Below are 14247 nucleotides of genomic sequence, written 5' to 3' on the forward strand. Positions count from 1 at the left end.
TAAAAAAAAAAATAAAAAAAAAAAAAAGAGAGAACTTCTTTAAAAAAAAAAAAAAAAGTCTTTATAGCTCTAACATCCTTTACTTCTCTTTTCCTATTAGGCCACGTATATTCGACCTAAGAACTGCTATCCTCCCAGCTGGTTAGCGCCTGAGTATGTGGATGCTCATTTCTCAGTTTCACGCTTTTACTCCCGAACCAACAGCTTCCTGAAGATTGTTCCTGAACCAAAACAGCTTAGATGCAATCAACAGAAAACTGTTACTGTGCATTACACCCTAAACAAAGAAGCATATAGGGATGATTCCAGTATCAACTTTTTTTATTTGGTAAGTCTCCACTGATGGATCCTTGGGTCTTGTCTGATTGTCTGCTTAGCACAGGGCGGCTTGGAACGGGGACATCAATCATGTCATTGTTCCTGAGTGTGCAGACCCCACGTGGCTGTGACTACCCTTGGATCTGCTAAAAACAAACACAGAAACAAGTAAATGAACACATAAAAACATCCAAGGCAATTTCAATTTCCCTAAGGTTGAAAAACCTGCTATTCAGAGTCCGCTCTTTTAAACATTCAGTTATAATTCACATCGAGTATCCATGACCCTTCATGAGAGTACAACATTAGGCAGAGACAAGAGAGTAAAGGGGAAGGCTAATTTTGATAGGCAGTAAAAGGAATGAGCCCTTTTGGCTCTGTCTCCATATTTATCCATTTTGTCCTTATGAGGCAAAGGGAAAAAAAAAAAAGTTACACTTTTCAGTTTACAAATAAGGGAACAGTGGTGGAGAAGTGACATGACTTGGCTTCCTTGAAGCGAGACAGTCTAAATAATTCAGGGCTTTGTACACTCCCTTGCGTGGTGAATTGCATGTTATTTACCAAGTTGCTAGCACATAATAGACTTTCAATTCATCGTCGTCAGTTTCTGTGTTCTTTTCCAAGTGGTGCAGTTTTGCATTTGTTCGTAGAAGCTACCTTATCTTTGGAACAGAATTATCATCAGACCGTCATTAGCAATTTTTCAGATTCTGTTAGACAGCGTGATGTTACACGTCGTGTTTCCTGTGTTCTGTCCAGGTGATGGTAAAAGGGGCTATCTTCCTCAGCGGACAAAAGGAAATCAGAAACAAAGGTAAACATAATACGTTCATTTGTTTGTTTTTTTTTACGAGGTACTCTGCCTTCATTTTTCTCTCCTTCTAAGAAAATGTTATAGGGATAGAGTCAAGAGCACTTAACGTTAACGATTAGTGGGTGGAAAGCAATAGTATGACCCCAGGGTATTCTTCCAAATATTGCCGAGAAAGTGATTTCAACTCCTTTCAATCGTTGCCAGGCTGTCAAGCCCATTATAGAAACGTGCTCCGCCAAACCCAAATATTGTTGCCGCCTAAATTATGCAGTCTTTTTTTATCCGCCCATGTCGTTCCCATTATTTAACTTGTTTGCCTTTAACACAAAGCCCAATTCGCTCCCGCTATCCATCAGCCATTCTCTCTTATCCAAGTGTAGCCAGTGAGCCAGGAAAGTTTTGGCACTAAAGTTAATGACATCTCCTACTACGCAGCCTGGAATGGAAACTTCTCGTTCCCGATCAACATCAGTGCCGATCTTGCTCCTGTGGCTGTCATGCTTGTCTACACCCTTCACCCCAGTGGGGAAATTGTGGCTGACAGTGTCAGATTCCAGGTTGACAAGTGCTTTAAAAACAAGGTGATGTTTCTTCTATTTCTTTCCTGTCCTGAGAGAGAGGAGCGAAGCAGTTCTCTCCCCGCTGTCTCCTTCTTTACATGACTACTATCGCCTTTACGCGGTGATCTCACAATAAATGTCGGTGTGATTAAAACAGGAGAGGTGAGGGGCGCCTGGGTGGCTCAGTCAGTTGAGCGACCGACTTCGGCTCAGGTCATGATCTCGTGGTCCATGAGTTCGAGCCCCGCGTCCGGCTCTGTGCTGACAGCTTAGAGCCTGGAGCCTGCTTCAGATTCTGTGTCTCCCTCTCTCCTTGCCCCTCCCCCCCCAAAATAAATAAAGATTAAAAAAAATTTTTTTTAAGTATCTTACTCTCCTTTTCTTCCTCCACTTTAGGTTAGCATGAAGTTCTCTAAGGAGCAGGGGCTACCTGGCTCCAACACGGATCTCTACCTTCAAGCAGCCCCTGACTCATTCTGCGCACTCCGGGCTGTGGATAAAAGTGTTCTTCTGCTGAAATCAGAACAACAGCTGTCAGCCGAAAGTGTAAGCTCTCTGATCTCCTCCTGTTCCTCGTTTTCATCTGGACTCCTTGCCTTTCAGCCGATGTACTTTATTTGAGACAAAACAAGTTTTAGAATATCAAGTATTCTCCTCCTTTGTTCTCTCAGGGATTATACACTTTATTTTTCTTGACACTTAGAGTTAAATGTCTGTGTTGGAGGAGATGCTTGGATACAGTCTGCAGTTGTCTATTACCTATTAAGAGATCTTATATTCTCGTAAGCATTTCCAGACCAGCAATTCTAGAATTTCACATCAAAATTGTTTCCATTAATAACTGTTGGCTATTTTCCCTTTATTTTTTTTTTCTTGGCACGAGGACATATAAATATTGAAAGGTATGATCCCATTTATAACTAATTGAAACACTAAAAATTTTTCTTCTGATTAACATTATACTTATTGTCTTAAGCTATTTGAACTGCTACAAGAAAATACCCCCAAACTAGGGAGCTTATAAACAATAGAAATATTTCTCACAGTTCTGAAGGCTGAAATTCTGACATCAGGGAGCTGGCATGGTCAGGCAAGGCCCCTCTTCTGGTTTGCAGACTCCTTGTGTCCTCACATGGTGGAAGGGACAAGGGACATCTCTCAGGCATCTTTGATAAGGGCATTAATCTCACTCTCTACCCACTCCACCAAATCACCTCCCCAAGGCTCCACCTCCCAATTCCATCACTCCGGGCATGCGGATTTCAATATACAAGTTCAGACCACAGCACCTGTGTCCTGCGGAAAATGTGCAAAATACACAAAGGCAGAAAGAAGGAAATCTTTAAAATCATTCATAATCTTAACACTATGATAATTTGTTTTAATTTCACAAAATGGACTTTCATTATATAGATATGGACATTTCTTTTTTTTTTTTTAATTTTTTTTTTCAACATTTATTTATTTTTGGGACAGAGAGAGACAGAGCATGAACGGGGGAGGGGCAGAGAGAGAGGGAGACACAGAACTGGAAACAGGCTACAGGCTCTGAGCCATCAGTCCAGAGCCCGACGCGGGGCTCGAACTCACGGACCACGAGATCGTGACCTGGCTGAAGTCGGACGCTTAACCGACTGCGCCACCCAGGCGCCCCTAGATATGGACATTTCTGATGTAATTTTTTAAATCTCTTTTCTGAAGGCATATATATTTTACAAATGGGGTCTCACTGAAAAACACAATTTAGTATTCTGCTTTTAACAATCTATAGTACATCCAGCTTTAAGTATAAATTATAAAAATTAATGACTTAATATACTAACGATTAATCATGACATAAGCTATACATTTTTTTCCCAATGTCAAAGTTGAATACATTTAAATTTCTTATTGGGGTTGAGAAGCTTCTTTTTTGTTTTTTTTTTAAGTTTATTCATTTTTGTCGGGGGGAGGGGCAGAGAGAGACAGAGAATCCCAAGCAGACTCCGCACTGTCAGCACAGAGCCCAATGCAGGGCTTTCGAACTCAAGAACCAGGAGATCGTGACCTGAGCCGAAATCAAGAGTCGGATGCCTAATGGACTGAGCCACCCAGATACCCTGGAGCTAAGAAGCTTATAACTGACTTCAGAGTCAGAAAAGTATCAACAAATAAAGGATAAACTTACCTATAAACATGGAAAATCTATATATACGTTTCTTCTAAGAATTTCATGGAGCCAGAGTAAATCATCTCTACTCATTCTTCCTACAACTGGAGGTAGCAAGGTCTTAGAAAAACCACCTTGAGAGGGGTGTCTGGGTGGCTCAGTCAGTGAAGCCTCCGACTTCAGCCCAGGTCATGCATGATCTGTGGCTCCTGAGTTCTAGCCCCGCATCGGGCTCTGTGCTGACAGCTTGGAGCCTGGAGCCTGCTTCGGATTCTGTCTCCCTCTCTCTCTCTCGGCCCCTCCCCCACTTATACTTTGTCTCTCTCTCTCTCTCTCTCTCTCTCTCTCTCTCTCAAAAATAAACAAACATTAAAAAAATATTAAAAAAAAAACACCCTGAGGAAAAACCATCAAGGGTCCACCAATAGAAAATTCCAGAAGCATTTCACCAGACCAGAAGATACAAGTGAATCAGAATATATCAGAGCCAAAGGAGGTTGCCCTTGTTTATTATCTATGGCCATATTAACAGTGTAAATCAAGTGATGTCCCCCCTTTCTCTGTCTCTCTCTCTCTCTCTCTCTCCCTCTCTCTCTCTCTCTCACACACACACACACACACACATATGTATATAGCATTTCAAATTTTTTTTCTAAACCGTTTGAGAGTGAGTAGAAAACTTCATGCTATATTATTCCTTAATATATCAGTGTTCATTTCCTAAAAGCAAGGATATTCTCCTGCATAATTACAATACAGTTACAAATTTAGGATACTGCACATTGTTTCAGTACTTTCGATCTAATCTGCCAGCTATGTTCAAGTTTCGTCAGTTGTCCTCTATACCACACAATTTCCCTAATTTAGTACAAGATCCAGGGCAGAATCGCATATTGCATGTGGTAGTCATGTTCCTTTAGTTTCCTTTAACCTGGAACAGAATCTTTCTTTGTCTCTAATGAATCTGACCTTTTAGAACAACATAAGCCAAGTAGTTTTTTAAATAGGATGTTCCTCATTTTAAGTTTGTCTGATGTTTCTCATGTTTGGGCCAAGATTATGCATCTCTGTCCAGAATACAGCGTGTAAGATACTGTGTGTTTTTCAAGGTACACAAGATTCAGCATCTGGTGACGGTAATTTTAGTCACCTGATAAAGGTGTTTCCATATATCTCCACTGGCTATTTTGTTCCTTAAACTAATGAGCAATTTGTGCTTATTAAGACTCTTTGTACATCCTGCTTCTCATCAGAATTTCCTTGGAGTTAGCATCCATTGATAGTTTTTGCCAAAACCAATATTGGTATGAGAGTTGGAACATGATTTTCTAGTTCTCCCTCTTCCTCTTTACTTATGGATGCAGGCATATTTATTTCCCAAGGTTTATAATTTTGAATTAATAATTCACAATTCAGGGTTGCCTGGGTGGCTCAGTCGGTTAAGCGTCTGACTTCAGCTGAGGTCATGATCTCACGGTCCGTGAGTTCGAGCCCCGCGTCGGGCTCTGTGCTGACAGCTCAGAGCCTGGAGCCTGTTTCAGATTCTGTGCCTCCCTCTCTCTCTGCCCCTCCCCTGTTCATGCTCTCTCTCTGTCTCAAAAATAAATAAATGTTAAAAAAAAAATTAAAAAAAAATATCTATCCAGTTGATACAACATTATCTTTGCTGTGCTGGTTTGCAATACTTTCCCATAGACTGTATTTCTATTTGCAATTATATTTATTTCTGGAGTTTATATTCTATCCCACTGGTCTGCCTGTCTATGGATGGGTCAGCACCACAGTTTTAATTATGGAAGCTTTGTAGGGTGCATTAATTTTTGGGTAGAAATCAACCCCTCATTCTCATCCCCCAGCTCTTCTATTTCAGAGTTTCCTTAGCTATTTTGCTATGTTTGATTTTCTGTAGCAATTTTAGCTTCAACTTGTCTAATTCCAGAAAACGTTCACTGATACTTTTTTATTGTGATTGTATGGAATTTATAAATCACATCAAGTACATCTTGATGGTGAAATGTCACATCAAGAACATGGAATGCCTTTTTCATTTGTTCAACTGTACTTTTACGTCTTTCGTGAATTTTAATTTTAAATAATTTTTATGTAGTTTCCTGTTAAGCTTATCCAGAAGCAGGTTAACTTCTTTTGTTGCTATTGTGAATGAAGTTTTCTCTTCTATAACACATTCTACCTTGTTATGATTTGTGTTATATGAGAGGTATTTTTTTGCAGAATAATTTTATAATTTTGCTAACTTGCTGAAATCCTTTAGTGATTTAGTTCTAGAGGTTGTTCTCTAGGCTTTCTAGGGATACTGCCATATTACCAACAAATAGCACAGAGCGGGAAGCGGGCCTCGAACTCACTGACCGCGAGATCATGACCTGAGCCAAAGTCGGACGCTTAACCGACTGAGCCACCCAGGCGCTCCCCTGATGATCTATTTTTAAAAAATTGTTTGCCTACTTGTAGTAGAATATTAAATTGCAGGAGGAATAGCATCCTTGCCTTGTTCTGGACTCTAGCAGAATATCCTGTGCCTGGTGCTTTGTGCATGGTAGCTTCTTAATAATTTTATTTCTTTTGTAGAAATTGGTCTGCTTAAGCATTCTCTCTCTACTGGTGTCACTTTTGGCAATTTATATTTTCCTAAGAAATTAAGTCTTTCTATATAGGCTTTCAAATTTATTTGTACTGAGAAGTGCAAAGAAATCTCATGATATTTAAAAACTCTGTGCTGTATATCAATCGTCACACCCTTCTTTATTTTTTCCTCTTTATGTAACTTTTATTTTGCATATTTCTAGTTTCTTCCTTTTTTTTCTCCTTATTAATTTGTTAGTGGTTTACCTGTGTTGTTGATTTTTTCAACTTCAGATTTTGATTGATTAATTTGATCTAATATGGGCTTTTTGAAGTATTCTAACACATTAATTTTTGCTTGTGTCCATATAACTTCTTTATTGTTGCTTGTTTTGTTGATGTTATTTTTAACTTCTTTCACTTAGAAATTTGCATAATTTTCATTTACTTATATTTATTGGTTTAAGCGTTAAGGCCTACGAATTCTTTTCTGATCTCTACTTTTAAAGTATCCCTTAGATTGGATCTGTAGCAATTACGTCATGAGTTTTCAGAAATTCTATACTATCTGCATTTAGCCTTTCCCTTAAAACTTACTTAGTGAAGCATTCTATAATGTATATGTAGACAGACCTACCTATATGGGGATTTTCGTTTTAATTTCAAGTTATCCTGCCTCGTGATCAGTAATCTTTCTACTTTATGGAAACTACTGATATTTTTTCTGCGTGCCCAAATGTATCAACAGATTCTGAGAGTGCTTCACTTGTATTCAGAAGATGCAATCTCTTTTATCGGTTCGTTTTCTATCCATAATTTCTAATGTGTTTCCAAGTTTTTATTTATATTCCAGATAGGTAACATACGTGCAATATTAGTTTCAGGTGTGCAATATAGTGAGTCCACACTTTCCTACAACAACAGGTGCTCACCACGACAAGTGCACTCCTTAATTCCCTTCATCTATTTAACTCATCCCCCATCCGCCTCCCCTCTGGTAACCGTCCAGTTGTTCTCCACAGTTAAGAGTCTGTTTCTTGGTTTCTCTCTCTCTTTTTTCCCCCTTTTGCCATTTGTTTTGCTTCTTAAGTTCCACATAAGGGTGCAATCATATGGTGTTTATCTTTCTCTGACTTATTTCGTGTAGCATAATACTCTCTAGCTCCATCCAGGTCATTGCAAATGGCAAGATTCTGTTATTTTTTAAATACACTTGACTTGTCTTGTACTGAGAGTTGTGTGTTAAACTACTCCGTAAAGAGTGTTTCTGTCTACCTCCCCTTGCACCTTCTGCTGTTTCTACTTTGCATAAATGACTGCTGTATTTTTTTAACGTTTGTTTATTTATTTATTTATTTATTTTTAATTTTTTTTTTTCAACGTTTATTTATTTTTGAGACAGAGAGAGACAGAGCATGAACGGGGGAGGGTCAGAGAGAGAGGGAGACACAGAATCGGAAGCAGGCTCCAGGCTCTGAGCGGTCAGCACAGAGCCCGACACGGGGCTTGAACTCACGGACCGTAAGATCATGACCTGAGCTGAAGTCGGACGCTTCACCGACCCAGCCACCCAGGCGCCCCAAATGACTGTTGTATTATCTGGTGCACAGATATTCATTACCCTTGTCCCTTTATTGTGCAATGGGGGTTTCAGCACTACAAAGTGCCCTTTTCTATCTTATTTGATGCCTTTTGTCCTTAATTCTACTTTGTCTCATATCAAGATAATTACAACCTCTGCTTTCTTATTAATTTCCTTTACCTATACTTCAGTTTTAGTATCTTGAAATATTGTATTTTATAGGTTTTTTCTAGAAGTATAGTGCTGGATTTTGCTTTAAAAAAAAAGCTTTTTAGAAAAGAATTGTCTATTTACTTGTATTGATATGAGTGATATCATCAACTCTATCATAACAGGCGTCAACTCTATCATAACGTTTTTGTTATAATTACTGTGCAACATTTAAATTTACTTTATTTCTTTTTTAAAATGTTTATTTTGGAGAAAGACAGTGAGCGAGGGAGGAACAGAGAGAGAGGGAGACAGAGGATCCAAAGCGGGCTCTGCGCTGAGAACAGAGAGCCGAATGAGGGGCTCGAAATCACAAACCGAACCTGAGACCATGACCTGAGTGGAAGTCGAACGCTTAACTGACTGAGCCACCCAGGCGCCCCAAATTTATTTTATTTCTTTAGCTTTTTGAGTTTTTCTTTGCTCTAGATGGTTTCAAATTTCTTGCATTTAACTGAGGTTTAATTTTTATTTTAGTGATCGTCTTTGTGTCTAAATCTTTTATAATACTCTAATCTCACTTTTTTCTTGCCTAACCTTTAAATCTAACCAGTCATTTTTAAGTATATCTTTTGACTCCTCCCTATTATCTCTACCACAGTCAATAACTTTATTGTACTTTCACCTTTTCTCTCATGTTAAAGTTGCATCTTTACTTCTTTGTCAAAACATCCTATGTTTACATTCTACTTTTCTCTTCAAACGCACCGAGTTTCGCCCATTGCCTTAGCCATCCTTTGGTTGCCCAAAGCTCTTTTATACTAGACTCCTCAGAAGGTCACCTGGGTAGAGAATTCCCTGAATTTCGCATTCACAATTCTTTCACTAAAGCTTTGTTGTGGCAAGGACAAGTTATCTATATTTTAAATTCTTGGTTCCCACTTTCTTTAAATTTCTTTTTTTTTTTTTTTAATTTTTTTTTCAACGTTTTTTATTTATTTTTGGGACAGAGAGAGACAGAGCATGAACGGGGGAGGGGCAGAGAGAGAGGGAGACACAGAATCGGAAACTGGCTCCAGGCTCTGAGCCATCAGCCCAGAGCCCGACGCGGGGCTCGAACTCCCGGACCGCGAGATCGTGACCTGGCTGAAGTCGGACGCTCAACCGACTGCGCCACCCAGGCGCCCCTAAATTTCTTGAAAATGCTGCTACCCTATTGGAATTGCTTCAAATCTTCCTTTTAAGGACACTGACATAAGTCTACTTCGTGTGCCCTTGTAAATTATTTGATTTTTTTTTTTTTTTTTGCCTGAAGGGCTTGGCTTCTTCCCTTTATATTTAAAACCTAATATTTTTAGTAAAACACCTCTCAGAATCTGTTTGGGAGATGTTTTACCAGCTAGTCAGTAGACCCATGCATTGGGTAAACTCATTTTTTATTTCCAGGATTTGTCTTGAATTATAATTTTAAACATCAGTTTTTCCATTTTCCTCTTTCTAGAAAAACTCTGTAAGCAATATTGGATCTTCTTTGCCTGCTTTCCAAGTCAACTGCTTTGCCCGTGACTCATTTTAATTTATTTTCCTCTCGTTTTTATTCTTTTTTCTTTATTTTTATGTTGCTTTTTAAAGTTTTCTTTCAATCTACTTTTTCTTGAGCTCTGTATAATTTAGAGTTTATATCTGATATTAATTTGACTACTTCTGACTTTAACAAATTATCATTTTATTTCTTCCTAGGCCTTTCTCATTTCCTTTCTTTCTTTATTGAATTTCCAATTCATGGTGCTTTTTTTTAGTAGCCCCAGTGAATGTTTAAGAATATTTGATTTAGGGGTGCCTGGAGCCAGTTAAGCGTCCAACTTTGGCTCAGGTCATGATCTCACCGCTCATGGGTTCGAGCTCCATGTGGGCTGACAGCTCAGAGCCTGGAGCCTGTTTCAGATTCTGTGTCTCCCTCTCTCTCTGACCCTCCCCCGCTAGTGCTCTGTCTTTCTCTCTCTCTCTCAAAAATAAATAAACATTAAAAAAATTTTAAGACTATTTGATTTATATGAAGTGGTTTTTTTTTTTTTTTTTTGGTATAGCTTTTTCTCTATTTGTTGAGTTAGTGACTTTAGCAGACAAGTGGCATCAGCTGAAATGTTTTGCTTTTCATTTTCTCCTTTATCTTATAGCAGTTTGGTATGGAATTAATTTTTTCCAGTTCTTGATATGTTTGTGGACTGTGTTCATTGATAAAGAGTGCCTTTTCCAGTTATTTTAATGAAACGCTATTTGTTTAATTGCAAATATTGTTGCTGATGGAAATAGGAGTGGAGAATGCTATCCTACATGCTATCCTAAATCCTGAACCAAAGCTGAAAACTTTATGAACATGACATTGACCACCTAAAACAAAATTGAAGTTTCCCTCTTCTGGAAGGATGAGTTGACAAAAAATGTTGGATTAAATATTATGGCTATGCTCTTAAAATAAAGAGAAGATTACTATGGAACAAAAAAGTATTTAAAATACTTGCCAATTTTGTAAAAATAAAAGAGGAATGCTTAAAACCATTGGGAACCATGTGATTTTTCTCATAGGTGTACGATCTGCTTCCACATGTAGAACTGTATGGTTATTTCTATCATGGCCTCAACCTTGATGATGGCAAGTTTGACTCTTGCATTCCTCAGAAGGATATATTCTACAATGGTTTGTATTATATACCTGTAAGCCACTATGGGGATGGAGACACCTATGATATTCTCAGGGTAAGATCACTTCAGACTTTAAAAATTATTTCATTTCAATTTTAATTGTGGTATTCATAACGCATATCTGTGTTTTATTAAATGTGTCATTTTCTTCCTATTCTTGGAGACTGGTGTCAGTGATCTGTTTCAAGATGACTCAGAAACTATCTTATAAAAAGATATTAAGGGGTGCCTGGGTGGCTCAGTCAGTTAAGGGTCTGACTTCGACTCAGGTCATGATTTCATGTTTCATGAGTTCGAGCCCCACGTCGGGCTCTGTGCTGACAGCTCAGAGCCTGGAGCCTGCCTCGGATTCTGTGTCCCCCTCTCTCTCTGCCCCTCCCCTGCTCATGCTCTGTCTCCCTCTGTCTCTCAAAAATAAGTAAAAGATTTTTAAAAAGGTATTAATTTTTGTGGATTTTCTCCCTCTTTTGTTAAAAATAAGTGGCAGTGAAATTATAAAACTTTGTGTTCGAAGTAATGAGCCAGTCTTCAATTTATTGCAATAAATGTTACACAGAAATTACCAAACCAAGAAGCTGAAATATAGTCCAGGCTCCGTCAATTAGATCCGCTGAAGTCTCCATAAGAGGAGTCAGAAGGCATGGAAGAAAAAGGGCTAGACAGACTTTAGTTTAATCTACAAAGGACTGTGCATTGCATGTGTATATATCTATGTGTTTGCATCTGTTTGACGTTAATTAGGGTGATGATAGTGCTTACCTCATAAGTATTTTTCCCTTTGCATTAAATGGAGAATGACTTAAAATACTTAGCAAAATCCTGGCACATACATGCTAGATAAATCATAATGCTTATCACTTTTGTTCCAAATTAAAGACTTTCCATACATCAAATAGAGCTGACTTGACTTCTAAAATCCCACACCCTTGCTGGCAGAGGAAACCTCTATCATCTGTTTATCATTATAATATATAGTTGGTAGGCCTTTTTTTAGGTCTTGCATGAAAGAAACGCACAGCTTTCTTTTGTTGTTTGTTTCTTTGAAGGCTATGGGTCTGAAAGTCTTTACCAACCTTCATTACCGGAAACCGGAAGTATGTTCAATGGAGGGAAGGATGCCATTCCTCAGGCCATTGCATCTAGACGCAGAAGGATATGGGCCAATATACAGTGCCCCATCTAGAATTGCATGTGGGTATCACCTCACGCCAGTCAGAGTGGCTAAAATGAACAAATCAGGAGACTATAGATGCTGCGAGGATGTGGAGAAACGGGAACCCTCTTGCACTGTTGGTGGGAATGCAAATTGGTGCAGCGGCTCTGGAAAGCAGTGTAGAGGTTCCTCAGAAAATTAAAAATAGACCTACCCTATGACCCAGCAATAGCACTGCTAGGAATTTACCCAAGGGATACGGGAGTGCTAATGCATAGGAGCACTTGTACCTCAATGTTTATAGCAGCACTCTCAACAATAGCCAAATTGTGGAAAGAGCCTAAATGTCCATCAACTGATGAATGGATAAAGAAATTGTGGTTTATATACACAATGGAGTACTACGTGGCAATGAGAAAAAATGAAATATGGCCTTTTGTAGCAACGTGGATGGAACTGGAGAGTGTGATGCTAAGTGAAATAAGACATACAGAGAAAGACAGATACCATATGGTTTCACTCATATGTGGATCCTGAGAAACTTAACAGAAGACCGTGGGGGAGGGGAAGGGGAAAAAAAAAGTTAGACTTGCATGTGGGTAATCTAGAATTTTGTGTCTTAGAGATGGCTAAAAGAGTTTGTGGAACTGGGTGTATTTGTGATAAAACTATAAAAATTGGGATTTATATGTGAATTAGGCCATGTTTTTGACTACAACTAGACATCCTGCAGGATAAGGCAGACTAGAAATGGTTTTTGGGTTTTGGTTTGGGTTTTTTTTGTTGTTGTCGTTCAAAGGAAGAATTAGCTTCGGATGTACAAGGAAGTTTATTTTTATCGGTAGAACACAGAATCAGAAGTGTTTAAGAGCCGGCAATGTGTCGTGATGCGGGAGGGACAATCACTGTAAGTGAGTGTGATACAGGAGAAGGTGTCCTGATGGGGCCCTTATACCTGTATTACGTGTAAACCACAATCCACAGGGTTCAAGACAGAAGGCATTTTGATTCCCAGATAGCCGAAAAGCTGGCATCAGAGACGTGAGTTCAAATAGTAGTCCGTTTCCTATTGAAAGGGTTGTAATCACAAAAATCAGCCATCATCTTAGGCGACTGAGGTAATGAGACAGATGTTCAAAACGGGAATGTAGTCAGGGAAACAAACGAAACAAGATCATCGGAATGGGACTAAAATCAAAGCTGAATTCTAGATTCAGATTCACGTATCTAGATTCAGATACGTGAATAACACCCACAAATCCCCCTACACAATATCGAGTGAGTCCAGTAGTCGAAGTGGGGCTGATCCTGAAGATGAGTACCAGAAACTACTGGAAAAAAATGAAAGCCCAAACAACTTCATGCAAGGGTGGATTCAGCGGGCACTCAAGAGACCCTAGAAGTGTAGAGTTTAAAACCGCTTCGAAGTCCTAGTCAAGAGGTTGAAGCTCTGTACTTTTTTTTCGGCTACTCGATGACACTATATTCAGTAATCTTTATCAGACACATTTAAACTGCTTAGTATCTTTCAATGAAATATACTGAACCCCAAGGCCATTCCCTGTAACGTCCTCCTCCTTCAGTTATTCATTTGTTAACTCACTCAACAAACATTTATTGAGGCCAGGTACGGAGTCACGCATCGTAAAGGCAGTGGCTTCATCTCGGCTTTTCTGGAACTTTTAGTCCCACAGTGGGAAGAAGGATGGCTCAAAGGCAAGAGTAAAGATAGCCCAAGCAAGAGGGATAGACAGCTCAGGAAGACCTTGTAGGTCATTGAAAGCGCTTCCAATCCATTTCAGTGAAATAATACACTATTGACAAGTGTTCCGCCATCTAATATGTGTTTTTGAAAGACCTCTCTGGCTGCTCTATGGAAAAGGGGATTGGGATGTGGGCTGCTTGTGTGAAATATTCTAAACGCTAGCAATTAAACTGAGAGACGGCAGTGCTGGGACTGCCATAAAAAGGCAATGGAAATAGAGAAACATGGATAGATCTGAGAGCTGTTTTCAGAGATTGGTTAGGATAGAAAACGCAGAAAGGGGGTCTGGGATCAAGGGCAATTCTTAAGTCTCTGATTTGGGTAAGGGAGTGGATTTTGGTACTTTTCAGGGAGACAGGAAATACTAGAGAGGAGAAGGGGGTGTATATAATGAGTTTACTTTTGGAACAGTTTCATCTGAAATGCCTGTAAAGTATCCAAGAAGAAATGTCCAGGTTGGAGATGCG

At 39.1% G+C, this 14247-nt stretch overlaps 1 protein-coding gene across 1 annotated transcript in view; it reads left to right on the top strand.

Annotated features, from left to right (window-relative positions):
• Nucleotides 1-14247, top strand: part of LOC121038978 (ovostatin homolog 2-like) — a 56595-nt gene that overhangs the window by 19552 nt on the left and 22796 nt on the right. Inside the window, exons 12-17 of the mRNA XM_040488987.1 lie at nt 101-328; nt 1081-1135; nt 1571-1716; nt 2092-2241; nt 10746-10916; nt 11909-12053. Of these exons, the coding sequence (XP_040344921.1) occupies nt 101-328; nt 1081-1135; nt 1571-1716; nt 2092-2241; nt 10746-10916; nt 11909-12053 (895 nt within the window). The remainder of the gene's footprint in view (nt 1-100; nt 329-1080; nt 1136-1570; nt 1717-2091; nt 2242-10745; nt 10917-11908; nt 12054-14247) is intronic.

The sequence above is a fragment of the Herpailurus yagouaroundi genome, unplaced genomic scaffold, assembly GCF_014898765.1.
Source record: "Herpailurus yagouaroundi ecotype Mexico unplaced genomic scaffold, PumYag 166, whole genome shotgun sequence".
Taxonomy (NCBI): Eukaryota; Metazoa; Chordata; class Mammalia; order Carnivora; family Felidae; genus Herpailurus; species Herpailurus yagouaroundi.